General features: G+C 45.0%; 1 protein-coding gene across 1 annotated transcript; it reads left to right on the top strand.

Moving 5' to 3' along the window:
* Window positions 1-19,250: 19,250 nt before the first annotated feature.
* fgf16 (fibroblast growth factor 16) lies at window positions 19,251-24,837 on the top strand. The gene is made up of 3 exons (XM_062393976.1): window positions 19,251-19,691; window positions 21,251-21,354; window positions 23,692-24,837. Exons 1-3 carry the CDS (start codon window positions 19,388-19,390, stop codon window positions 23,935-23,937), a joined length of 654 nt encoding a protein of 217 aa, XP_062249960.1. The 5' UTR covers window positions 19,251-19,387; the 3' UTR covers window positions 23,938-24,837.
* Window positions 24,838-25,241: the final 404 nt, after the last annotated feature.

The raw sequence follows: 25,241 nt of genomic DNA, 5'->3' as shown, positions 1-25,241 counted from the left end.
GAGTTGTGTATCTCCGGAGCCCAAGAGGTGCACTTCTTCCCTCTCCAAATCCTTCCCAGCCTTTGATATCATGTCTCCCTTGTAGCATGTTCGAACCCTGGCAAGAATACCAACACGTATCCTCCCATCTGGAAGGAGTGGGAATATTTGTATTTGTCAAGATGGTGGAAACGTGGAAGCAGGAGTGGGATTCATTCCCACAGATTTGAGACGCAACATTGATAAAACGCTCCTGCAACTGTGAAAACCCGAGAGCAGGACTGAACCATGTGGACGTGTGTGTGTATATTTGTGTGTCAATAAAGATACCAGAAATGAAAAACTGTTAGTGTCTGAGGAACAGAACAAATCCTGCAGGATCGTAAAAGTGTCCGAAGAAGGAGTGAGTTCTTTGGGCTTTGGGAGGAATTAAAAGAGAATCATGTCCTCCAAAAACAGCTAAGAGTAGGATCCAGGAAATACCATAAATACATAAAGTTGTGAGAGGAGCTGAGAGGCTTCATGTATAATTTGCTCTTGCTTGTCGATGTACCATTTATGATTTAAAGTCCTGGGATATGTATGAATCTCAAACAGCAAGCAACTTTAAAAAAAAAAATGAGAACTTTGACTTTGTTTCCCAGCCATAAAGATAGATATCCGTGGCAAAGCAGTTACACTATAACGCCTCACTTTTTTTCTCGCAATGCAGCAAGGGAATGGGGGGGGGGGGGGGGTTGAAATTCACGGTGTATGCACACGATCTCATATCTCATAACCGCCGAGATGTCCTGTTGTAAAAGAGGAGGTCTTTCCTTAGCTTGAGAAAACAAACAGTGGCATTCTTTCCAATCGAGTCTACTGTATGTGCATGCGCATATTTGTTTTCCCTTTTCCCCCTTTCCCCCCCGATCCCAATCAATTCCTGATGGAATTACCCCGTTATTCCATGGAAACTGCCTAACATGAGCAGGTGTTTCACTCTGGAGCTGATTGCCAGAGAGCGCGGCCCGGGGTGCAGCTGACTGTTAGCGCTAATGTGAAGTGACAAGGCCTGTGAAGCCAGGGGGAAAAACAGAGGATCATTCGACTTTCCAGAGCTGCTCTAAGAATTATCAGGTTAACCACAGGTTAAACATAAATCAGAGAAAACACTCACATCCAATATTAATTGTTTTCATACTTGACAGGTTCAACTGCAATTAATTAAATGGTAGTGTTCCCTTTCATTGTTATATGTTAAACGAATTATATCATTGAGGTTACATGGCTTAATGAAAGTAAATCATTTAGTCTATGATGTAGAGCTTCATCTGTGTAGCAAGGGCCTAATTATCTCCTCAGTATAAAATACTTCTATGGTACTATTTGCCCCTCAAATGACTTCTCTATGCAGACGACACTCAACTGTAGCTGTCATCCATGACCCCGTGGTCTTGGTTTGCATCTCTTCTTGTCTAGCAGACGTCCACATGGACGAGGGAACATCTCCCTCTATGAAACCTCTCTGAGATCTAACTCTTAGTGATCCTTAGTGATAAAAATTATCGACATCAATATTGTCACTTCATCTCCCGCTCCGATCAAGGTCTCAATAAACCTGGGTGTCATGTCTGATGACCAACTATCCCTCTCTAACGCGTTGCATCTGGTGGATCCTTCAAGGAATGTTGTCTGGCATGTCCATCCCCGCAAATAAGGCAATTACAGTCCAGACTGTTCTCATTTGTGGTTACCCAATAGTGGAATGAGCTGCCAAATGCTATCAGGGCAGGTTCTCTATCTTCTTAGTGACTCTTGTGTTCTGAAAGCACCTCCAGCTTCACACCGCAGACACCATTGGATGCATATCTAGAACCTATTGTTCACTTTTGAAACACCTAATCACCTGATCACCGACACTTTCCCAAGCTTCATTGTTGTTCCTCTGTTTTTTATCACTTTTCATTGTCATATTGTCCGGATAATACGTTTTATGGGGCATAAATTAATGTTGAAAGCTGCTCCTCCTTCAGGTTCCATGTATTTTCTGTGCCACATATTGATCTGCTTTAAGGGGATCACAAAAGATTCACAAATTGCATGTCCACCAAAAGTTATTTTTTCCATTTTGCATGCTTTCACTATATTTGTTTTTCTTTTGGCTCTCCTTCTCAGAGCAATGTTGGAGACGTGAGAGTATCAGCTTTGATTTGACATCTGCCCCGGCGCAGCAGGTGTTTTGAAAGCAGAGAGACACTCCATAAATCCAATGAAGAACATGTTCACAGGCAAACAAAATGTCATCAATCCAGCCATCTACCAGTTTTTCGATCAAAAACAGAAACCAGCAGGAATCTCGTTCACATCTGTTTCTTGTGACGCCAATGGACAAAAGTCATGAAATCACTCACTAGAGAGGCGGGGAGGGATGGAGGGAGAGAGTCAAGGTGGTTTCAATTAAAGAGCTATAGATAACCCTTCATGTATTTGAGGCTTGGCCTTGAGGAACGAATGTTAAATTCACACCATTGGCTAATAGAGTCTTTCTTAATGAAAGCAGATACCCTTTATCAGTCCTGGACATCATCAGCTGCTGGCTGTTTTTATCCAGTATCCAGCCAGGCTGACAGAATGGAGGGCAGACACTGGGGAGGGCACACAAAGAGCCAGAACCTGTACTCCCCACACTGAACCTCTGACAGAGAATAACTGAATGACTGCCATGGCAGCCTGGATGAGGAACAGAGAGACGGCCACATCTGTTAGGCTCATGACTGGGCCGATCTACACTGAGTCAGTGGCCTTACACAGGAGCAAAGACAGAAAGCAACAGTCAGAGCCACCTTCAGACCTCATACACCTCGCTGCCTCATCCCAGCTCAAATCCTTCCTGCATTCATCCCCCAAAGAATAATATCCCCAATAAAGACTATTCTGTTTTTAAATCTTACAGGGCGCCTGTTCAGACAATAGCACCCAATATTGCACCACAGGGCAGTCTGCTAAAAGATGACAGCACCCCTCAGTTTAACTTTTTGTCAGCATTTTAATATTCCGAGGCGGAGGACGTTTGAGTGAAACCTTATGGGCCAGGTGCATCCGCAGAGCAGCGTCAGAGTCTCTGATTGAGACACAGGGAGAGGAGGCAGACAATAGACAGGCTTTGTGAGGACAATGAAAAAGCCATGTGTCCACGTGGGCATTTCCAGACCCCGGGGTCAGAGATGTAAAGTTTCATAATGCAGCGATTGCTTGGCAAAACCTAAACAAGCTTGTGATTTTAACACCAAATACTCTCCCCCCTCTCTGGAAAATGGCTTATGTCTGGACCTCTGGAATGTGTTTATGGACGTCTGTCCACCTGACAAAACCATTGCCAGATATATGAACTACTGTCACAAGTCGCTTCAAAGGTTATACTCATATATTCCGAAGAAGCTGCCGCTGTGTGTGTTCTGTCTCCATCATCCTGATACTGAAATCACCAGAAGGAAATGAACTTATGGCCAAAAACGAGACCACCGGGCCTATCCCCCCTTTGCACACAACCCTCCTCCGAATGGTGACTGTAGGTACTGCAAATGTGCGGCAGGGCTGTCAACTTTGGATTTTTCTGTGTGATGATGTTTGCACAGGTCTTTGATAAGATCAAATCTGAACCTCTAAAGAGTTTGGAGTCTGGCCAGTCCCAAAAAACACAAGAGCTAAAGCCAATGGAATTTATTGAACATAAGCTGTTATCGTTAGCATGTCCGGCTAACTGCTATAATGCAAATCATTACTTCCATGGCCTCATCATTAAACAAGGTCCTGCACTTAATTGGGTTTCTACTCATGCTACAGTGTTAGCGTTGCATTTGCCAAACACAATGGTTAGTTGAACTAAGCTTAGCATACAAACAGGGTTATGTCATGACAAAAAAACCTGACCACTCCATGTTAGTGAATGGGACATGGACTAAAGTAAAAAATTAAAAATACACGCCGACTCATGTTTTCTCAAAGATGGTTTCTGTCATTTTCGCGATATCACGTGTTCAAGTACATTCAGGGTTAATTTCGAAGTTAGGTTTTGATTAATTATTTGATGCTATTAACACGGAGTGAAACGTCATGATTGACAGCTGCAAGTACACTGAGTTATGATTGGGAAAGATATTATACACAATGATTGTCCTCAGAGTCAAAGAAAAATATCAGTGACACGGGTGCATCAACATCATTTTGATGTTTTGAATCACTTCGGCGCTCTGATTAAATGGTTTGTGAGTACTACATCACTGTGAAGTGCAAAGGTCTATTTCTGTCCCTCTCTTTATGAACAAAACAGCCTGCGTGTCCTCTATGAAATGCAGCTGCTGCCTTTACTAGAGCTGAGAGACTGTGATAATTAATAACCTCACTTGTGCCTCACACGCAAAAGCCAATAGCTGCATGTTCAAAGTCAAAAATACACACAATACCATGACAATTGATCCATTCTTTGTCCGTGAAGTAGCTGTTTTTGGCCAGTGATGAGTCTCATATCGTTGTGTGCATCGTGATATTGATTTGCTCTAACTTTTTGGAAACACAAAAGGAAGTTGATGATATCAGAGGATGATTTGAGGGAGATGTTGTCAGACTGTTAGAACGTAAAGAGGGCGGAGAAAGACCAAACCACTTGTGGACTGGATCGTCCTTTTCAAGTTTGGAAAAAAACAAATACGCACACATACACACAGGCGCACAAAAAGCAGAAAACATACCTCATCTCTGTGCCTTAAATTAGAGTGTGAATACTTGTTCAAAGAAACTGGCTGCTGTCTTTTCCCACTGACGGATTTGAAACTGTGCCGCCTGAAACCACAAAGGGCAGTCAGAGTGAGCGCTTGAATCCAACTCGGGATTGTAAAATAGACTAAAGATGTGAACACGAGTCCTTTAACCACAGAGAGGGGGCCAAGAGGGCAGAGCTGTTTAAATCCGCCATCCAGTACTTAATAGTCCCAGATATTTGCAGACTAGAATCACACATCTGTCAAGTCGAACTTCAGTACTTTGACAATATTGGAAATACTGAGAATTAGAGGATATTTTTGAAACCACTCCCATTCTTTGGTTAATATGTTGCTGAAGTCAGAAGCCGCTTATCTTAGCTTAGCCTAAGAAAAGGAAAACAGCTAACCTGCTACTTGAAACATGAATTCTGCTTCAGACCCAATATCATAAGTGCTGCGGTGTGAATATATATGCAATCAGTAAGGTCCTGTAGACCAAACCTGTCATGCTACATGATTTATTACATTTGCGAAATTACCTACTTTTGCTTATTATGTCACTTGAGTTGTTTTTGTCATTGGTTTTTGTAAATGTATCTGTTTTGTGTAGGTGTCTTTATAAGTAATGTTAGATTTTCTTTCAAATGAAATGACTTAACCAAACTTTCTTCAGGAACTTTAAGACAAATAAATGAATTGAATTATCTGCCTACTTGGAGGTGCACCCTAAAGACACTGTTCAAAGTCAAATGGAAAATCTGAACATGACAAGCAGGTAACCAAAGAGCCTTTGTTTCACCACGGTGTGTCTGATAACTACTTTTTATCTTTGCCCACATTTTTCCCCCTCTAATCCTGTGCACGTCGACTCAAACAAGGAAATGAAAACTTCTGTTTGATTCCATAAATCCTTTTGGCACGTAAACAAAGCCTCCTCTCAGTGTGTTATCCCAGAGAGAGGCAGCGCCTCATCAAATTACCACAGCTATTCATATCTGTCTCCCCTCTACTGGAAAGATTTAAGTAGAAACCAATCCCATCTTTCCTCAGCAATCTTCAGTCTCTCATAATTGTCCACTGGATTTAATAGCATCAGACATACAGCCAGCGGGAATGAAATCAAGGTTACTTAATGTAAACTAACTCATAAAAATAACATAAAAATGCAACTTTCTCAGATATTTGACTTCTCTATTAAAAACCTCATGCTCCATGTTGAAAGGTTTGTCTCACACGCTTTGTCTCTTTGTTTTGATCTCTCCATACTCTGCAGTCAGAAAAGGGGAAACAGATCTGGACCCAAGCGCACAGTTGATTGTGGATTAAAATACCTTGTTTACTAAGAGGAATGTGTCTAATGGCAGTAGAAAAAAAGGATTGAATACAAAAACTATTTATTTTTTTAGAGACCAGATGCTGAAAATTGATTTAGCACAATTTGCATTTAATGCTACTAAATTCCAAAACCAAACACTATCAAATATGGGTTCAATTTGTTCCCAAACTGTTGAATTTGAATATAATTTTTGGCCTTCAGAGCCGACAACTCTATTTTGCTGCTCCCCAGAGAAGGAACCTGATCAGACAGTGTTGTCCAGAGAGAATCAATGAAATTACCGTGTGTGTCATTTCTCATAACAAGTACAAAGTAAAACGGACAAGTAGCCATGAACCAGTCTGCGAGTGTCTCTGCAATTGCGACAAGCAAACATCATCTCAGCTTGGCTTCGCTCACTGCCTCAGAAGTACACTTTGCATTGTTTTATGAGAAAAATATTATTGGTTTGGATCAAATCATTTCAGATGGAAAGATTTAACCAGCCGGTGCATTTCATTAAGTTGTTGTCCTTTTCAAACTCTGGCACATCTGCGACTTGTCCTTTGTGAGGTCCTTTTCTGTGGGAGTTCCTGTGCGTGAAGACGCTGCGTTTATCCTCGTGTCGGGCGAGGCTGAAAGTTCATCCTGCTCGGAAAAATGTACTGCCTTACTACAAGCCACCTGCGGCTCAGCACTGCATTACTGTCTCATTCATGTTGCAGACTGGGAGTAAATGGAAAATTATATCTGGTTCAAATAGTTTCAAAACACTACAAGGCCCGAGGCCTGATGTTAAAAATTGTGTGTAATCAGTGTTTTGGCATCCAATCACTCCAACAAAACAGAAACGTACAGTTTTTTTGAATCACATGAAACACTACAAAACTGAATACAAGATGGCATTTGTGTTTGTTTGGCTGCAAACACCTAGATTGATTAAGTCTTTGCATGAGAGTCAAACAACAGGTGTCTTTGTGCATGTAAGGCTGCAGCGGGCAGAGTGGCCGGCGCTTTGGGTTTCACTCTTTGAAACTGATATGGGTGAGCTGCTTTTCTCAGGCCTAACCCCAAATCTGCCGTTGATGGACAGACCACCCATCTCTCAGCTCTTATAGGCGCACAGTGGGGCCACTCGCTGCAAAGGCAGCCCCCTGTCATTCTCCTTTGGAAAGGAAATGGATCAGCCGACTGTTTGTCAAGTACACTGTCAGGGTCTCCCTCACAATAAACAGCCAGCATTACACTAATGGATACCACTGAAATACATGCAGGGCTTTACAAACCCTTACATCACTCTCTCAAAATGGTTGAAAACATGACAGCAGTAGCTCTGACAGAAGAAAAGAGAGTGAAGTCCTTGCTCTTTGTTCAAGTAAAGATAGAGTATCTTGCAGGAGAAAATAGGACAGTGAGATCAGTAAAAGTAGGATCACCGAAGACAAACTACACTTTTATGGTGATCCGTCCCGCGGCGTCTCTGTTGGACTTTGTTATGGGACCAAGTCGGAGGTTTCTGCCCTTGTATTCCGATCAGAATAAAGATTCCCCCAGGACATCACAGTGCCAGAGCTGAGGATACCAGAACCATTGGTCAGAGGCGGAGGGCCGGGGGTTAGCCTCGCTGGGCAGCTCAACTGACGAGTAAGCTGTGGCCAAGAGTGGACTCAGACCGAGACAAAAGATTCACACCCATCCTCTTCCCTCCAGAAGGATCTCTCCCCTAAAGTATTTATGGTTAGTCACAGGGAGAAGAGAGACACCAAATACACAGCCTTTTGTTCTTGTTCCTAAATTATCTAAATAATCACACATATTGGAGCAAGAAATATAAGGATGGAGCGATGAAGTTTTCAACATGTGGTTGTTCTGTAGGAAAGAAAAAACAAATGTTGTTTTAACTCTTGAGCCTCAGAACATCAGGCTCTCACTTTTGGAAATGTTGTGTGTGCACTGAGCGCCCCAGTTTAGGAAAGGATGCAAGTTGTGTTTGGCTGGTGACGGGGGCAACCTGGTTTACGTCCAAATCCCAAACATATGTTCCCCCGTCGCTGGATGAGATCTGAGATACTGATAATCACTTTCATGGCCCCTTCCCCAATTAAACCAGGGCCCCATGGGTCCGTCCAATCAATAAAATGGGATCCAATCATTTGTCCAACAAACAAAAAAAAATGAAAACTCCCCCTCAGAAACAGAAAGAGTTGCTCTCTAGTTGGTGGGGTGGATGTCAAAATAAGTTTCTAATCCCTCTGCTTATGTAAGTGTGAAACGTTACCAGGATTTCAGCATGTGTTGAGCTTTTCGACACAGAAATCCAGCATCTCTGCGCTGAAATAAATCAACCCACTGCCACATAAATCATGCAGCATATTAAACAATGGGCTTGAGAAGAAATTAAGCCAGTGATTAATTTTTCTCTGGCCATTTTTGTCAAAACGCTTACTTCATCCTATACTTTGTTCATTACTCAAACACATCTGGCTGACAGGTGCCTCGTCTGTTAAACGTTGAGTAATTTCATTCCAGCAAAGAGGAGCAAGCAGAGAGGAGTGTGGGATAAGGTACTCTATCTTCTATCTGGGATGACATCAGAGCTCTCAGAGCCGCTTGTTAGAGATGGAGGGGTTAGAGCGGCGTTGCTCGGGTTCTACAGACAGTAATCCGGCCCGCCGCTGTCAGTGCCCTTTTCGAAGCACTGATTACTCCATTTCCAAGGACCTAATCTCTGTAAACAATCTCTGTTTTCATTATCTTTTAAACTGATTAGCCCTATGAATATAACTTTCCAGCGCTGGACTAGACAGAAGAAAAAAAAAGAGGGCCCTGCCATATTGATGCCAGCTGTAGCTGCGTGACCTTACAAGAGAAATAAAGCTGTGATACAAACACAGATAGAGGAACGGACAGGGGAGGAACATGTGTGATGAAGAAATGAAAGTTATGAGACACATCTGATTTTTATTTTTCAAGATTTCCAGAATGACAATCTTTAAGCTGCTAGTGGCACAATTTGCAGCTGAATATTTTGGTCAAAACCTGGTTGTAAACAAATTCTCCACCATCTTTTCTCTCACTTTATGTTTGACATGTTTGAGGTTTTACGGCTTGTTCTGAATTTCATTCATTATCTTCACCTGAATTCCTAGACACGCAAATTAAAACAAATAACTCTTCCTCTGACATTATCTTTCTCCTCCTTCATGTGTCGATGTCTTTCGTGCCATTGCAAATTAAATTTCCTTTTCCACCCCATCCCTTTTCTCTCCTCTCTCTCTGTACAAAGTGAGGTAACGTTTGCCAGCACATGTCTCCATCTGTTAACAAACACTTCCAATATGTTGAGAACAACATCTTGGCCCTCGGTCTGCTCCATGAGGATGTGATGAACGCGGTGCACCTGTCTCGGCCTCCAGCCTTGTTTCTGGCAGCGGGGAGACGATCTCGGTCCCAACAACCACAACTTCAAAGACGGAGACATCGACGGCTTCAGATAAAAACAGTGGGTTTCCGTGCTTTCCTTTCCATTTTAACCTCCCAATACAAAGCATCACCAGTGAACCCACTGCCCCCATTATTTCGTTTGGTGTTTTCCCATTTGCCAGAAATCACCTTAGGTCATTTGAATTATCTCTGGTGGAGGAACTGTTTAACGTCAATGAGCACGCGAAAGACATGCCTCCTGTTAATCCTATTTGGTAAACAAACTTGAGGCATTCTCATGCAAAGGCCCACACGATCCCCCCAGACTGTAAATCACTCTGGACAGTACATTACCTCCACTAATACACCAGATCTGGGTGTTCACTTAAGTCAACAACGGAGAGGAGAATAGCAGCAAAACGATGTCAGGAGCTTGAAACGGCCTTGATTGCACAAACTGAGAAAGAACTCATCCAATCACGCCAGGAGAGTCAGCGAGTTGGACCCGGCTCTGCGCCCGCATCGTGACACGGAGGAATGTTCAAGAATGAAAACAACCCCAAAAAAAGACAACCTGCGTCACCCCGCTCTGAACTCCACTTTAATTAACTAATGTATCTCCATTTGTCATAGCGTGACATGTCCTGATTCTGAGGCAAGCCGAGATGTTGGCTGCGGCTCCGGGAGGGGGAAACATCAGCACCCTCTACTGACGAGCGGGCCGGCGGGACTTCTTTCACATGGAGGCTGTTTGTCTAATTATCAGCTTCAGGATAATGCTGCCACTGATGCCGCCTGCTAATGAGGAGCAGATCTCTGCTCTGAGCCGGAAAACTCTGGATTATATGACAATGACAGCGATACAGTGAAGTGTCAGAGCCGCACGCCGAAGAGCTGCTGTTAAACAAGTAGAGTAATCCGTCCTCAGTTCTCTCACTGGTTCCAACAGCCACAAGTTGGCTCCTGTTCATAGAGACTGTAGAGAAATGATGAGCTAATTGCTGACATTTTCTCATCCAAGGGTTTATATTTTATTTTATTCTTCCCTTGTGAGATATACACCGAGCTTTAAAAAGAAAAAGACCCATTAGACGGCTTTTTGGGTCCGCCACACGCCAGAAACATTTGGCCACATGACAACACTCCTTTCATAATTTGGGCAATTTGGTGGCTATGTGAAAATGACTCGTCCTTTAACACTTTACCAAGTTACAACAGCTTAATGACCTAATGCGCTCGCTCTTAAAGGTTTGTGCTATTATTTATGTTGTTTTATTAGTTTGTGAACTTAGTACATTCACTTAGTTACAATACAAAAAGAATATATATAAATACAGACCATTTACTTTTAACCGACTAAATATCGGCAAATATCTGTGCTCTCTGCTTAACTAAATGTTTACAATATATTGCTGTACAGTGTTTTTTCATATGTACAATATATTTTTTGAAATATAGAGCAGAATTTGTCCACTGATCCAATCGGAATGGGCAGGTAACATTAGACCCCGCCTCCTGCAGCAGCAGCATCAATGGTGAAGAAAGCAATGGATTCAGAAGAGCCTGAGACTCCATAGACTGTTGCATTAGAGAATTGGCTACATTCAAGTTATTTTTACCTTTAATACTCTTACTAGGATATATATTAAAACAAGTTACTTACTTTTAGTCAGGTAGTAAACTCAATGTAGTACTTTTACTTTTACTTAAGTGTGTTTATTTGCACTGAAGCAAAAGTGTTTGAGTGATCGCCACTGCCTGTAAGTACTCTGCACTTGATGGATGAGTTACTCTGTATTAACTAACTCACCTTATAAATGACTCTACTCCTGCTATACACATATCTAGGGCCATATAGCTAAATCAAAACAAAGAAGAGGGGCAAAGCATTTTATATCTCATCCTAAGATTGGTGAGAACGCACATATAAACTCTGATTCCAGGAACAGTTAGCATTCTAAATCCTCCCCTCCCACATCTGCCTGGACGAGAGAGGGGACAATAAGTCAGAGCAGCAGGTACCAACCTTTTGGGATATATTTGGCTCCTCTGTGAGAGAGAATGACTAAATATAAAGTGCAGGGGGAAAAGACTTGCGTCAGCACTCAGATATTCTCAGATACGGGACGCCTGGCCTTTTTCATGTCGGTGTAACTGAGCCCGCATCGGTATGTCACTGTCTCCTCGGCTAAACAAATTAGTATGTTTGATTGATCAAAGTTTATACGAGAGCGAGTATTTGATTTCAAACAGCGAGGGGAGAGAAGGGGGAGAGTGGAATGTGAATGTACAGATAGAGGCAGAGTGGGAGGCAAAAGCGAGGGAGAAAAAGAGAGACAGAGAGAAAGAGAGAGAGAGAGAGACTGAGCAGCTGGATTGCCATGTAAATAGCTGTGCAGATAGGTAGGGTTGGGCTCGGTGCCAAGGGCTCTACAAAGGGCTCCTAACATCTGTTTGAGGGTAGATTCCTGCTCTGTGTTGTAGTAAGAATAATAGTCTCGCTCTGAGGGCCCGTTCCCTCATCAGACGGGATCATGATCACGCATACACACTCTGTAACGACAGACCACAGGCCTGCAGAGCGAGTCGAGCTGTTAATGCTGTTATTACACCGCACCTCAGTCATCAGCATGAACGGACAGGTGGAACATTGCTCAGATAGTGGCAGCTCATTCATGAAGCAGGAGCAGACTCCAGTGAGACTATAGCATCCCAAAAACATCCACCCATTAATGCAGGAGAACCGGGGGCTGAGACCTTTTAAAACCTCCTGGATAAGTAGGAAGTTTACACAGAGAGATACAGCATTTAGGGTTCCAGTTTATATTCAAGTCAGCTGTCTGATGAGAAGTGCAAAGCCACAAGTTTGGAGTACAGATAATTAACTGCTACACCAGAATGTTGGAGACAAACTTAAGATATTCCTACCGAGGTTTTCCCATCGAGTCAAGAAAAAAGAAGCTGGACATCTCCGCTGGAGTGTCATGACAAGGATCCTTTTTTCCTCTCCCAAGAACATGTGCGAGCAATTTGTACAACAAATGTTGGTTTTAGACTGTGTTCCTTGCATACTAGTGGCTTTCTGGAAGAAAAACAAAACACGCAGGCCGCCATTCGTTAGTGGTTGAAAGCAAAGCAAACCAATTAATTAACACTATCTTTACATGGTGGTGGCCAAGGAAAGCAGGCACTGAAATGTTACACCATTACCTAAATTCGCATGCATCTGTCTGTGTGCCCCCCCCCCCCCTTCCCAACACCTCCCTCCGCGCAGCCTCCCACCCCCTCCCCAGCGCACACGGCGCCCTTGAACAAGACCGGAGGACCACCTGCGTGAAAGAGGAGACCCTCTCTGTTATGTCTCTGCTAGGGAATGAAATAACACGGAATCCAGCTCTGCAAATAACTCACAGTGAAGATCATTTTCCACATGCTGCTTGACAAAAGGTAAAATAAGAACAGATGATATCCTTTCTCCTCTCCCTCTCTCGCGCTGGGAGTTTGCAGCTCTTGCTCTGCAGCTTTTATGCTCAACAGTCCCTGCGCTCTGTCGTGCCGCTCTGCCCAGCAGGCAGATGCACGGGTCTGACCCCTGTAGTGGCCTTTGTTAAGCATGGGGTATAAGATACAAGCCCCCATTGCTAATATCCACCATTATTTACTCAGCAATGTTTTTTTCCATGCCCTCCCCTGGCCTAGGTTAAGAGGGGTTTGGAGGAACCTGATCCCAGATTTGATTATTACGTGTGGGCCATCAGGAGCAGCAGGAGGACTTCTTCTAAACACAGCATCCCTGACAGGAGAGGAGCTGCACTATAACCAGTAGATGATAGCTGGGCCAACTTCTTCTGGAGGACACGGCCCATGAAGACCGCCTCCTTCGTGGGCGAAGAGGCAAAAGGCTGAAATGAGACGTCTGGTCTACGAGGGATTTCTATGATAGGCGTCACTAACTGCTGTCGCCTAGCAACAGAGCCGCAGTTGGACACGACATGGACGTTTTAAAGCCCCTTGGCATTTGAGCATCAGTATCGTACAGCTGTTCGGTTCAGTTAAAGCGTTTCGTCACTAAAACGTTACCTTTTTGAAAAGCTGTTTGTCACTGAAGCACAATGAGTCCTGGGATAGGTTGGCCCGGGTACGATCCACCCGTTGGAGCCTTGACTTTTCAGGGGTGGAAGGACAGAGTTGTCAGCTGAGTTTGGAGGAGCCTTTGAAATGGGACAGTCTAGATGTGCTGCTGTGACGCAATCCCCCACCAAGGATACAGCCCCTGATTCGAGACACATCTAATATTTTGAGGATCTTGTAGAGGATTTCAAAAACAGTACTTATGAGAGTTGGATCAAAAGACCAAAACCATTCTCATGACAAATATGAAAGTACAAAAATCAACGTGGTACACTCCTGATCAAAATCTTTAGACCAGTTAAAAAATTGCATGAATTTGCATTTTGCACTGTTGGATCTTAGGAAGGTTCTAAGTAGAGCTTCAAAATGCAAAAAAAAGAAATGGGAACAAGAGACCAAAAGTTGTGAGCAGGCAATTTATTGAAAACAACAATTTAACTCAAATAGGCTGTTCATCAGCTGATCAAAAGTTTAAGACCACCGCCTTTAAAAGCCAAAATCTGTGCAAAAATTTGGATTCCATGTCATTTCCTGTCAAGTAATCACACTGTGAAGATCTCTTATTGGCAAAGGCAAAAAAGCTCACCGTCTTTGAACGTGGTAGGATTGTTGATCTGCATAAACAAGGCCTCTCACAACGTGCCATCGCTGCTGAGGTTGGACGCAGTAAGACAGTCATTTTGCATTTCTTAAAAGATCCTCAGGGTTATGGAACAAAAAAATTAAGTGGTAGACCCAAAAAAATCTCACCGGCGCTGAGCCGGAGGATCCGAATGGCTGTCCGTCAAGACACGGGACGATCCTCATCCCACATTAAGGCCATTACTGGTACTGACTGCAGCCCAATAACCATCAGACGGCATCTGCGAAGGAAGGGCTTCAAAAACAAGAAACGTCTTCAAAGCCCACGTCTCCTTCAACACCATAAATTGCCCGTTTAGACTTTACAAGGGAGCACCAAACATGGGACATTCAAAGGTGGAAGAAAGTTTTATTCTCTGACAAGAAAAAATGTAACCTTGATGGTCCTGATGGCTTCCAACGTTACTGGCAGGACAAGGAGATGCCACCTGAGATGTTTTCTACGCGGCACAGTGGAGGGGGCGCCATCATGATCTGGGGTGCTTTTTCCTTCCATGGTACAATGGAGCTCCAGGTTGTGCAGGGGCGTCAAACAGCAGCTGGCTATGTGGAGATGTTGCAGCGGGCATCCCTCATGACTGAGGGCCCTCGTGGGTTTTTCAGCAGGACAACGCTCCAATTCACAATGCCCGTCTGACCAAGACTTTTTTCCAGGAGAATAACATCACTCTTTTGGACCATCCTGCGTGTTCCCCTGATCTTAATCCAATTGAGAACATTTGGGGATGGATGGCAAGGGAAGTTTACAAAAATGGACTCCAGTTTCAGACAGTGGATGCCCTTCGTGAAGCCATCTTCACCACTTGGCGCAATATTCGCACTAGCCTTTTGGAAACACTTGCATCAAGCATGCCAAAACGAATTTTGTTTTGGCATGCTTGAAAAAAAAGGGTGATCAACAATAATGGTGGAGCTACTCATTACTGAGTCAGTTTTTGACACTTTAATTTCTGTTTTAGGAGGTTTTTTTTTTTTTTTTAGCTGTGGTCTTGATCAGCTGATGAACAGCCTACTTCAGTTAAATTGTTGTTTTCAATAAATTGCCTGCTCACAACTTTTGGGCTCTTGTTCAAATTTCTTCTTTTTGCATTTTGAAACTCTACTAAGAACCTTCCTAAGATCCAACAGTGCAAAATGCAAATTCATGCAATTTTTTAACTGGTCTTAAGATTTTGATCAGGAGTGTATGTTGGTCAGTAGGTTTCTTTAAATTTGGACAGAGCCAGGCGGACTGTTTTTCAGCCTTTATGATAAGCTGCAGGCATGAGAGGGAAGTCTATCTTCTCATATAACTCTCACCAAGAAAGTTCAAACCCCTCTCTCACACTGTTGAACTGTTTCTTTAATGACAACAGTGACTCTGCAGACACGCACCTCCTGCGCGCTCCATGCATAATCGAAACCAACAGCTCTCAGTCTGCGGTGTAATTTGTCCGAGCGGACCTTTGGCTCAGCCGCTCCGAAGAGGACACATGTGAAGTCTGTCCAATCCAAATAAACAGGTGAGGCTCCGATTAGCCCCCAATTCCCACTGCAAGTGTAACTTCATTTTCAATTTCGACTCTCTCGCTGTGACTCATGGGAGAGCGACTTCAAAGCTGCAGCCGTGCACTTGAGGTCATTATCTTCATGTCTAAATCCTCTGCAGGTTCTCGGCATATGGGAACATTTTAACTCTGCATTTTTATGTTTTTGGTGTGTGTGTCTACAGCCATAAATCTGACATGTCAACTATAAAATGAGGCTGACCAGCCACAGATGTAGCTGTAATACCTACCAATAAATGCATAAATAAATAAATAAAGTCTTAGCACCTCTGTACTTTTTATTCTAGCATTCAGTAGCCATTGAGATTGATTTGTGTGTAGAGGAGATGGACAGTGAGCGAAGGTCAGAACATGAAAAGGGGGTTTTGGGTGTTTCCTTTTTAATTTTTTATCACTGTTTTGCTTGCTCGCTCTCTTTCTTTCTCTCTCCGATCCATTCTTTAATCACTCTCCTTCTTTTAGCCTTTAGCTGAGACGAATCCTCCTTTCATCTTCCTCTGCGGCGAGGCCCCGGTGTCTGTTCGCACAAAGCCCGACCATCCCTGACTCCTCGTCAACCCCTTGCCCAATTCATCAAGCGGAGGCCCACGGGGCATTCATCACCCCCACCACCTTTCATATCCCGCACCAGCTGAAAGCCACTGTCCCTCCTCTGACTTCAATGCAGCCATGACACACCCGCAAGATTTATAGTGGCATAATTAGTAGCAGTGAGAAAAAGGGCCCGCTTGCTTTGGAGGGTCAATCGTGCTGTATCCCAGTCAGAGGAGCCCTGAGAGCTGCTCACATCTGCTTCAAAATAGATTGCACCGCCACCACAAAAGTTGATGAATTAGCCAAAAAAACAAGGAGCCGGGAAATTCATCAAGGCCCGACGGCGACATCAATACAATCGTACACACTTTGGGTCGTTTAAACAGGCCATTCGTCACCATTCACTGGAAGTGAGACACGGCCATAAATCCTGTTTCTGTGCTGGGGAAGCTGCTGCTGCCTGTGATGAGCAGAGGTGAGAACTCCCCCTCAGGACGGGGGTTTCCAAAAACAGCTATGGGGAGGTCTAAAATAACAAGCCTGATAGTTGAAGTGTGTTATTGATGTAATCAGGCCAACCCCTCCCACCTCGTCCCGCTGTCACTGATATCTCAAGAACAGTGAACTAATTAAAACACTCCTGCAGTGTGTTTTCATTTCAATCCTCACACAGGAATAAAGCCTTCGCTAAACAGCTCTATCTCTCTTTCTTTTCTTCTTTTGCTGCACAAGTTGGGACCTGTTGCCACCATTGTGCACCGAGATGCAAAATCCCCATTCAATCATAAATTTGACCCATGTGTCATTATTCCTTCTGCGGCTTCTCTCGCTGTTCTCTTTCATGTGTGCAGCAGCTCATTGTGCACCTGAAATATAAAAAGTGTTGGACACCAGTGGAGAGACTTCTGCTTCAGCTGAGAGGGGGGGGGGGGGGGGGGGCAGATGTGAAGGTGTTAATCAGAGCTTGGAAAAGAGCTCTGCACTGACGCTCAGTATTTAACTTCATGTATGTGCACTTATTTGACAACTACATTTTTTGTGACTTACTTCTGAAAATTGTGCAGTAACTTATACTTACATATACTTATACAGTATACGCGTATCACATTGGTTTTACTATTGCATCCACCAATGTATATAGTATCGCATAGGATTTCTGTATTAGTTCATTTTTAGCTCTATTTTATTTCGTTTGAATGTATTTATCCCTGTCTTCTATACTTTATATTTTTAGGACATTGCTCTTATTGTTGAGCTGTCCTTCTCGTCCACTAGCTTCATTGCACCACTGAAAAAGTCTCTAATCACCTTTCAGGTTCTTTTTTACTCAATTAACAAGAACATAAACTACACAATAAAAGTTCAAATTAACAGTTATACAAATGATTGTGCTCGTTTGGGCCTTTTTGCACAATTTGTGCGTCTGAATGTAATATTTTTACTGATAACTTTTACTTATTTGAAAAGTATATTTTACATAAAAACAGTAATCATATATGTGTTCATCTGTGGGGAAGATTAAGTGTCCCTGCTTGTTAGGTGGTGGATCGATGAGAACAGGAGATCGGTCAAAATCGCAGATATATTGTAGTTCAATTTATCAATTCAACACCAATATTCACACTTACATTGTACAATAAACAAGTGAAGCAGTGGTTCTGTGTAGATAAGACACAATAAGGCAGTAAACAGTGTAAAAGGATCATCGTTGATCAACTTTAAATAATGCACAAATACTTTTTTTCAAATCAATGTTCGAAATTGTTTTATAATAACTCATTAACTTTAAGTTGAAAAAAAACTAATTTGTGTTACAAGTTGAAGCTCTTTCCTTTTACAGAGCAAAAACAAGTCATTTTTCAGCTATATATTTACAATGCTGATATTAAAGAAATGCAAACTTCTGTAAATAACTCTCATATCCAGGACTTTCTCCATGTGCTGCTGCCTCATCTCATGTTTTCTGAGTTACATAATTGCTGCAGCAGCTTATTTAAAAGTTTCTGAAGACTAATGTTGAAAACTCTTTTTAAAAGCCCATCTAAAAACATTTGATCCAAGCTCTTCTGGAGTCTCCCAGAGTTCAGCAGCAGTCCGATTTGATACCACACGTCATCAACGTTCGGATTTTCCTTCTTTTTTTCCCCCTCGCCAGTACAAGTGGTTAAGCTGCTGGTTTTTGCTGGAGCACATTGCAAACGTTATGCAGAGGGGCGAGGAAGCACCTGCCTCCAGCGAGGAGGTGGAGAAAAGGCTCTCATTGAAACGTCCTGCCGCTGTGGTTGGCACTGACACTTGTGCGTGAGACCGGTTTGCTCTGAGATTACGCACAGATTATTTTGATAATCTTGCGGGGAGAGAAACGCTCACCTGATACTTTGCGGTTTTCCCGTAGCCCCCCACCCACCCCAACCCCTTCTTCTCTCGGAGTGGCCGTGGTGTGACCATAAACCAGTCAGAGTAAATTATGGATCGCCTTTGTGGTGCAGTGGTTTGTTACAGTTTATGATAGATAGAGCTCCTCGGCTTTGTGTCAGCTGCTTTTGTTTTGTCTTTTAACAATGATGGTCTGTGGGTCTGTCTCGCTGTGTAATGCGCCACAAGCTGTTGCCAGCAGAGTTCCCTGCCCCTGGAAAGCCCGTGTGCAGTCAGAGAAGGGAGCGCAGCAGCCATGAGTGGACCCGCACTGGGCTTTTGCGTGATCGGAGGATTTGGTGCAGCTTCCCACAGAGCGCAGTGACAGACAGCGGCATCACCAGCAGCGAAAAGTTGGACTGGAAGTGGCTCCACACGCTCAAGCGAGGGAAACTGATGCGCGTAAAGAAGGGATGCCAGCCAGGCGTGGCTTGTGTTTGAACATCCAATGTGAGAATGCGTGGGGAGTATGTATATAATAAGAGTCTTTCCATCTGATGAACAGAGATATCAAACTGATGATTAAAGCAGAGGACGATCAATAAACGCAAGAGGACTGATTCGGAGGAGCAGCGCCGGGTGTCCCTTTGGCTTCGTGCGTGCATGGACCGGACTTGCGTCAAACTTTTCTCCCGCTTCGAGTCGCCCAAACCTTTTAAATGCCGTCGCTTAATCTGACAGCTGTGCACACCATGGCGGAGGTCGGGAGCTTCCTGGGGACAATCGACTTGGATTTACAAACCTTTCCTTCGATCGGGAACGTGCCCGTGGTGGAGGCTCCGGTGGGGCTGAATGAGCGGCTGGGGCAGATCGAGGGGAGGCTGCAGCGGGGGTCGCCGACGGATTTCGGGCACCTCAAGGGGATCCTGAGGCGGCGGCAGCTCTACTGCAGGACCGGCTTCCAGCTGGAGATATTCCCCAACGGCACCGTGCACGGGACACGACAGGACCACAGCAGATTCGGTGAGGCCACGGTCCTTTTTATGTAGTTCAGAAAAGTTGAGAATGCTGCGGATTTGATCATGTGCCTGTCTTGGTTCACCACCAGTGACTTATTATTATTATTTTATTATTATTATTGTTGCTATTATTATTATTGTGATGATTATTATTGTTATCATACACAGTCGCTGACAGATATGTCAGGAAAAGGGTCGAGTGGGGGGCCTCCAGTGCTCCTGGGGGAAGCAATTATCCTTATTACAGAATTTCATTGCAGATTTAGGTGATTTACGAGGTGCAATATATCCAGCGCTATCAATTTAGATAATTCTCTCTGCTGTCAATCTCAGACTGACTTTAATTAAGGAGCGTGTTTCCCCCTGCCGCACTCCCCCCTGTGAGTACAGCTCCGTGCGTCACCGTCACCTGGAGGCGCGCAGGAGGAGCGGAGCCGCGCACCTTTTTCCCCTGGCGACCGCCGCCGCCGTCGCCGCGTGCGTGCGTGCGTGAGGGGCACAGGTGTCTCCGGTGCTCGTGCTCGGAAGCTTTGGTACCATTGATGCAAATGGGGCGAGGTGCCGCTCGCGGGACAGCGATAAACACATGAGGTCAGGGGGGGGGGGGGGGGGGGGGGGGCAGACGCGCACATGTCCCGCGCCTCGTGTCCGTGCAGTCATGTCGCAGGTGCAGGCGGAATACCTCCAGATTTAAAGCATGACCAGAGCGGAATTCTGGGAAGTTTTTTTTTTTTTTTTTTTTTTATGTTCAGACGTGCAGCCAAAACAAGCCGGTTTACAGGGATGGGTGGTCCGCGCGTGTTTGTCTCTGGCTCCACTTAAGGTCTTTGTCAGAGCTGCGAGGAGCGACGTGGCTTTGATTAAATGGAGGAGAAAAAAAAAAAAAGAGACACACTCCTTTCGCCCCACAAAAAAAATTAGAGGGATCGTCTGTGTCATCCTCTGGCATCGGATGAGGTCGAGGAGATGGGGACCAGGTGGCCTCTGCCAGGCGGCTGCAGCCAGCTGGATCCTCTCTGACTAACCTCGGCATCATCACAGCAGCCCCGTGGCTTTTAATTTCACCGGTTGTTTCCTGGTCTTTGAACTGTACATGTTCCTCCTTCGCACCGGCTTCCTGTGAGTCAGCAAACAACCGTGCCCACAGCTCCCAGTCCTCGCTCTGTATTAGAGGCCAGTTGGAATTCCCAAAGCCAGGATGAACACGTTTATAGACAACCACAGCCCATTATGACAGAGTGACGCGATGAATTGAGCAAGACTTGAAAAGAGAGCGACAAACCATAGAAACCCTCCGCTGGTGCTGCACATTTGTCTTTCCTGTTGTAATCGATGACAACATCAAGACACTGAATGGGAGCCCGGACTGGGGAGAAAACTTTGGGTTTCCTTAGAGTGCAAATAATCCAGATTAAAAACTAATCGGATGGCAGTGGACAATTTGCAATTGTAGTACGATTTACATACATGTATCTGCTCTAGTCGGCTGAGGAGGCCACTGTGTTTGTGGGCTTCATTGACAAATGTGTGTGTGTGTGTGTGTGTGTGTGTGTTTGACCTCAGGTATCCTGGAGTTCATCAGCCTGGCAGTGGGTCTGGTCAGCATCAGAGGGGTCGATGCTGGACTCTACCTGGGCATGAATGAGAAAGGAGAGCTCTTTGGGTCGGTGAGTCAACCCACACCACCAACCCCTCTTTTATGTACACCCCACGCATGCAGCCTCTCGTCCACAACTAGTCTGGCACAAGAGAGCACACGTCAGTAAGTAGTGGGCTGTCAGAAGAGATGTTTCCAGGAGCAATCTGAGGCTCCGTCTGTTATCGAGGTTCTCATAGGTGGCGGATGGGAAAAGCCGCAGTGAGTCAAAACAAGTCGTCCGTGTCTCTCTCACACTCTTGAGCCGCATGCCTCCCTCTCCCGCTGCTTCCCTTCCTCCCAGAGGAACGAATCGAGACACTAGATTGAACGTCCAGACCACAAACAACAGCCCCAGTATCGAACAGGAGAATACAGAGGTCCCCATGTGTGAAAAGGATCCAAGGGAAAAACCTGCTTTCGGAGAGCGAGCTGACCTCATCTGAGAGTTTTGAGAAATGCAGAAATATTTACATATTTTCCCCAAAGTGGAGACAGGAGCGCTTGGACGTGTGCGGAGGGTGAGTTCAGTGGAGAGGACGTCTCCGTGCACAGCTGGACGGCACTGTTAAATATAGAAGAATTATTTTGTGTTTTTCCACAGTGATTGTCGTTTCAACAGAACATCTGTTTGTCAGGGGGGGCGCGTTCGGTGTGTGTGTGTTACGCTTTGGCTGACTTTCTCTCATATGTGGTCGGTGTCTGGGGACAGGGGAGGGGAAATGGAAGAGATAAAAACAATGAAAGGGAAGTATGTGAGGGTTACCTGTATCAGGTGTCCCAGGGCATTTTACCTGAGGGCCCCTCAGCGCTCAGTCCCCCCCCCCCCCCCCGCCTCGCGCCCCCAGCTCTGAATATTTCCAACAGAGGCTACTTTTTAAGCACGGCCATTATGTCGAGAGGTGCAGATATGGTTACGGCTATCAGAGTCTGGCATCCCGGAGCCTTGACCCTGCATAGGGGAGGTGATGGTGGGAGGCCATGATTTGGTGGGTCGGGGGGGTGGGGGAGTAATTGCACACCTGAATAAGTCACCTGACTGACAGCGAGGGCGAGATGTAAATATATATGTCTGAATCTGAGAGGGCCAGGAGGTGGGACGGGAGGGGGCCAAGCAGGTAGGAGGCAGCTTCCGGCCCACAACCACCGGACCTTGACGAGCTGTTGATCCGATGAGGTTTCTGTGTGCGTGTCTATTAGGATGAAGCTGGCCTAGTCATGTGCCCTCGGGGCTGTGTTTACAGACAACAGCTTCACCACGCAGCCACAGCCAAGCAGTGCCTGACAGCCAATCAACACAATTACTGCTGTAATAAAAACCAAGACTCTTGCACAAACACCATAGAGTGTGCTAAAGGCTAAAAGATCGACCGATAGCGAACATTTATCTCCTTCGTAGCCCGAGAAAAAAAAAATAAGTTCAACTCATGTGTGTCCAGGGGGACAGCGGGAGGGAGAGCCTGTTTTGGGACACCCTTCAATTTTGAACCTGGTACCCCAGTGATACCCTCGACTCCTTGGAGTTCGTGGCCGTCTTACAGAGCAGCAGAGACTGACCGGTCCTGGCAGGAAAGCGGCTCTTATTGTTCTCTCCCAGTCACTCAGCCAGCACACCCTCACCTGTTGAACCCGCAGCCATCGCTCATGCTGCGCCATCAGTGAAGGCCAAGGCTGTGTGTGTGCTCTTGTACAGCTGTCTTTGTGAGGACCACGTTGAGCCTACAAGCTACAGAGTGAGGATATTTCGGTCCTCACTTTCTGACCCACCTTTTAATGGGCTGTTTAAGGGTTAAGACTTGGTTTTAGGGCTAGGGTAAGAATTAGGTTTAGGTTAGCGTTAGGGTTAGGCAAATCGTTTGGATGGTTAGGGTTAGGGTAAGGGGCTAGGGAATGCATTATGCCAATGAGTGTCCTTAGTAAGATAGAAGTATAAACGTGGTGTGTGTGTGTGTGTGTGTGAGAGGAGCCTGTACTCCCGTTCACTGTTCTAATTGTAGCACACGCAGGGAGGGAAATACTTCTCCATGCACAACTAGAGGTGAAGAGGTCTGAGGAGTAAGTGTGGGGCGTGAAGTGAAAAGGCGCCTGTAATGACTTCCCCTCGTTTGTCATAATGAGCTCCTGTCTAGATGAGCTTCTGCTGCTTCATTTCAGCTTTTGGTGCAAAGGACCGAAGGAGTTCACGACAAACACAAACGGGTCCGTCAGAGACAGGGAGATCTCCGTGCAGGGCAGCGTCGTCCATCTCAATCTCCGCTTGTGTTTCCCCTTTAGTGTCTATCGTTGCAAATGTTCTTCTCCCTCGCTCAGTGCCGTGCGGAGCAGGACCTCAGCACCTGACTAACGTGTTGTTTTTTCTCTCCTGCAGAAGAAGCTGACGGCAGAATGTGTGTTCAGGGATCAGTTTGAGGAGAACTGGTACAACACCTACTCTTCAACTCTGTACAAGCACACGGACACGGGGCGCTTCTACTACGTGGCCTTGAACAAGGACGGCTCGCCCAGGGAGGGCAACAGGACTAAGAAACACCAGAAACTCACCCACTTCTTACCCAGGCCGGTGGAGATTGAAAAGATCCCGCAGGCCTACAGAGACTTGTTCCAGTACAGGTGACCAGAGCTGGTTCCACCGGGAGGAACAGAAGTAAACAAGGAGGAGAGGGGGGGTGTTGTGGATATTTTGGACCCGGTACAGAACCTTTCACCCTCAACACGCGCTGAGGTCACTACGTTTACACCTCAGCCTACTACAAAGCACCTACGGCACTGACATAAACTATGTGCCAATCCTGGATGTCGCTTCTTTGCTTCGGTAGTGGACTTGCGACGCCGGCGAGGACAGAGAGTCGTCGTGTAAAACCACTACGGCCATGGGGACAAATGTGGCCCACCTGACTGCCCAGCTGTGGGGCAATCAGGTGCCACGCTTCTCTAAATAACCACTTTTTTTTGTTTTTTTAAAGGTAAATGCATAGATACTGAAAGGGCGTGCAGTGACGGATGGAGCCGCGAGGCATAAGCTCGGGGGGGAGAACCAAAGTTGGTATGAGAAGGCAGGAAAGATGCTTAGCTGCAGAAAGGAAACAGTAAGCACTGCAGATGAAACATGGCGCGTTTGTCATGCTCCGTAAACAGTCACGGTAAATGTAGGCGAGGGCACATTCCACAAACACAGAGATGGATGGATAGACGGAGCGTGGCAGGTTTGGATGGTCGGGCACCAGAGCGAACGGGAACAAACTGGTACCACGGGAGCTTTTATTGAGTTGTCCTCAAATATCAAAGATGAAAGCGGGGACGTAAAATCGCTGATGAATGTGTGACAGATGAAAAGAGCACTTACTGCACATCCCCAGTTCCCAGCTGCAGGCCCGCTCGGCCTCCCATGCAATCATCAGTCTAACGATCGCATTCATCACGTTTAGATAAAGCACGGAGCGGCGTCTTGTAGGAGTTGTATGCGGAACAAAACGATGAGGCTTGGGACAAAAGCACTTCTCTGACTGTGGTTGAAAAGAATGACAGATGAGGGGAGTGGGGGGGGGGGGGGGTCTGTGACTTGTAATGTTCGGAGTGTCAGGAACATTATTAAAAAACGCAAGCAGCTGAGGTGTACATATGGGTGATCCTATTTATGAGATGTACAATATATTTATTTTCTACCTATAAAGTATAAATATAAATCTATATATTTATTTATTGCAAAGACTTTATTTTGTAATGAACTTGAAGTTATCTGGACGGTTAGATTCTACTGAAATTACACCTAAATAAAAAAGCAAAAAAAAAATGTTATGAAGAACTGCAATGAAAATGACAATAAAATTGTCCTGCTATCAAGAACTCATTGTGACAGACTATTTTTCCTTTGATTAAAATCTGATGTACCAATTAAAACCAGAAATCAATGTGAATGTT

The sequence above is a fragment of the Platichthys flesus genome, chromosome 8 (assembly GCF_949316205.1).
Source record: "Platichthys flesus chromosome 8, fPlaFle2.1, whole genome shotgun sequence".
Lineage (NCBI taxonomy): Eukaryota > Metazoa > Chordata > Actinopteri > Pleuronectiformes > Pleuronectidae > Platichthys > Platichthys flesus.
Note: the sequence above shows the minus strand (reverse complement) of the source record. Positions and strands in the feature narration are given on the sequence as shown.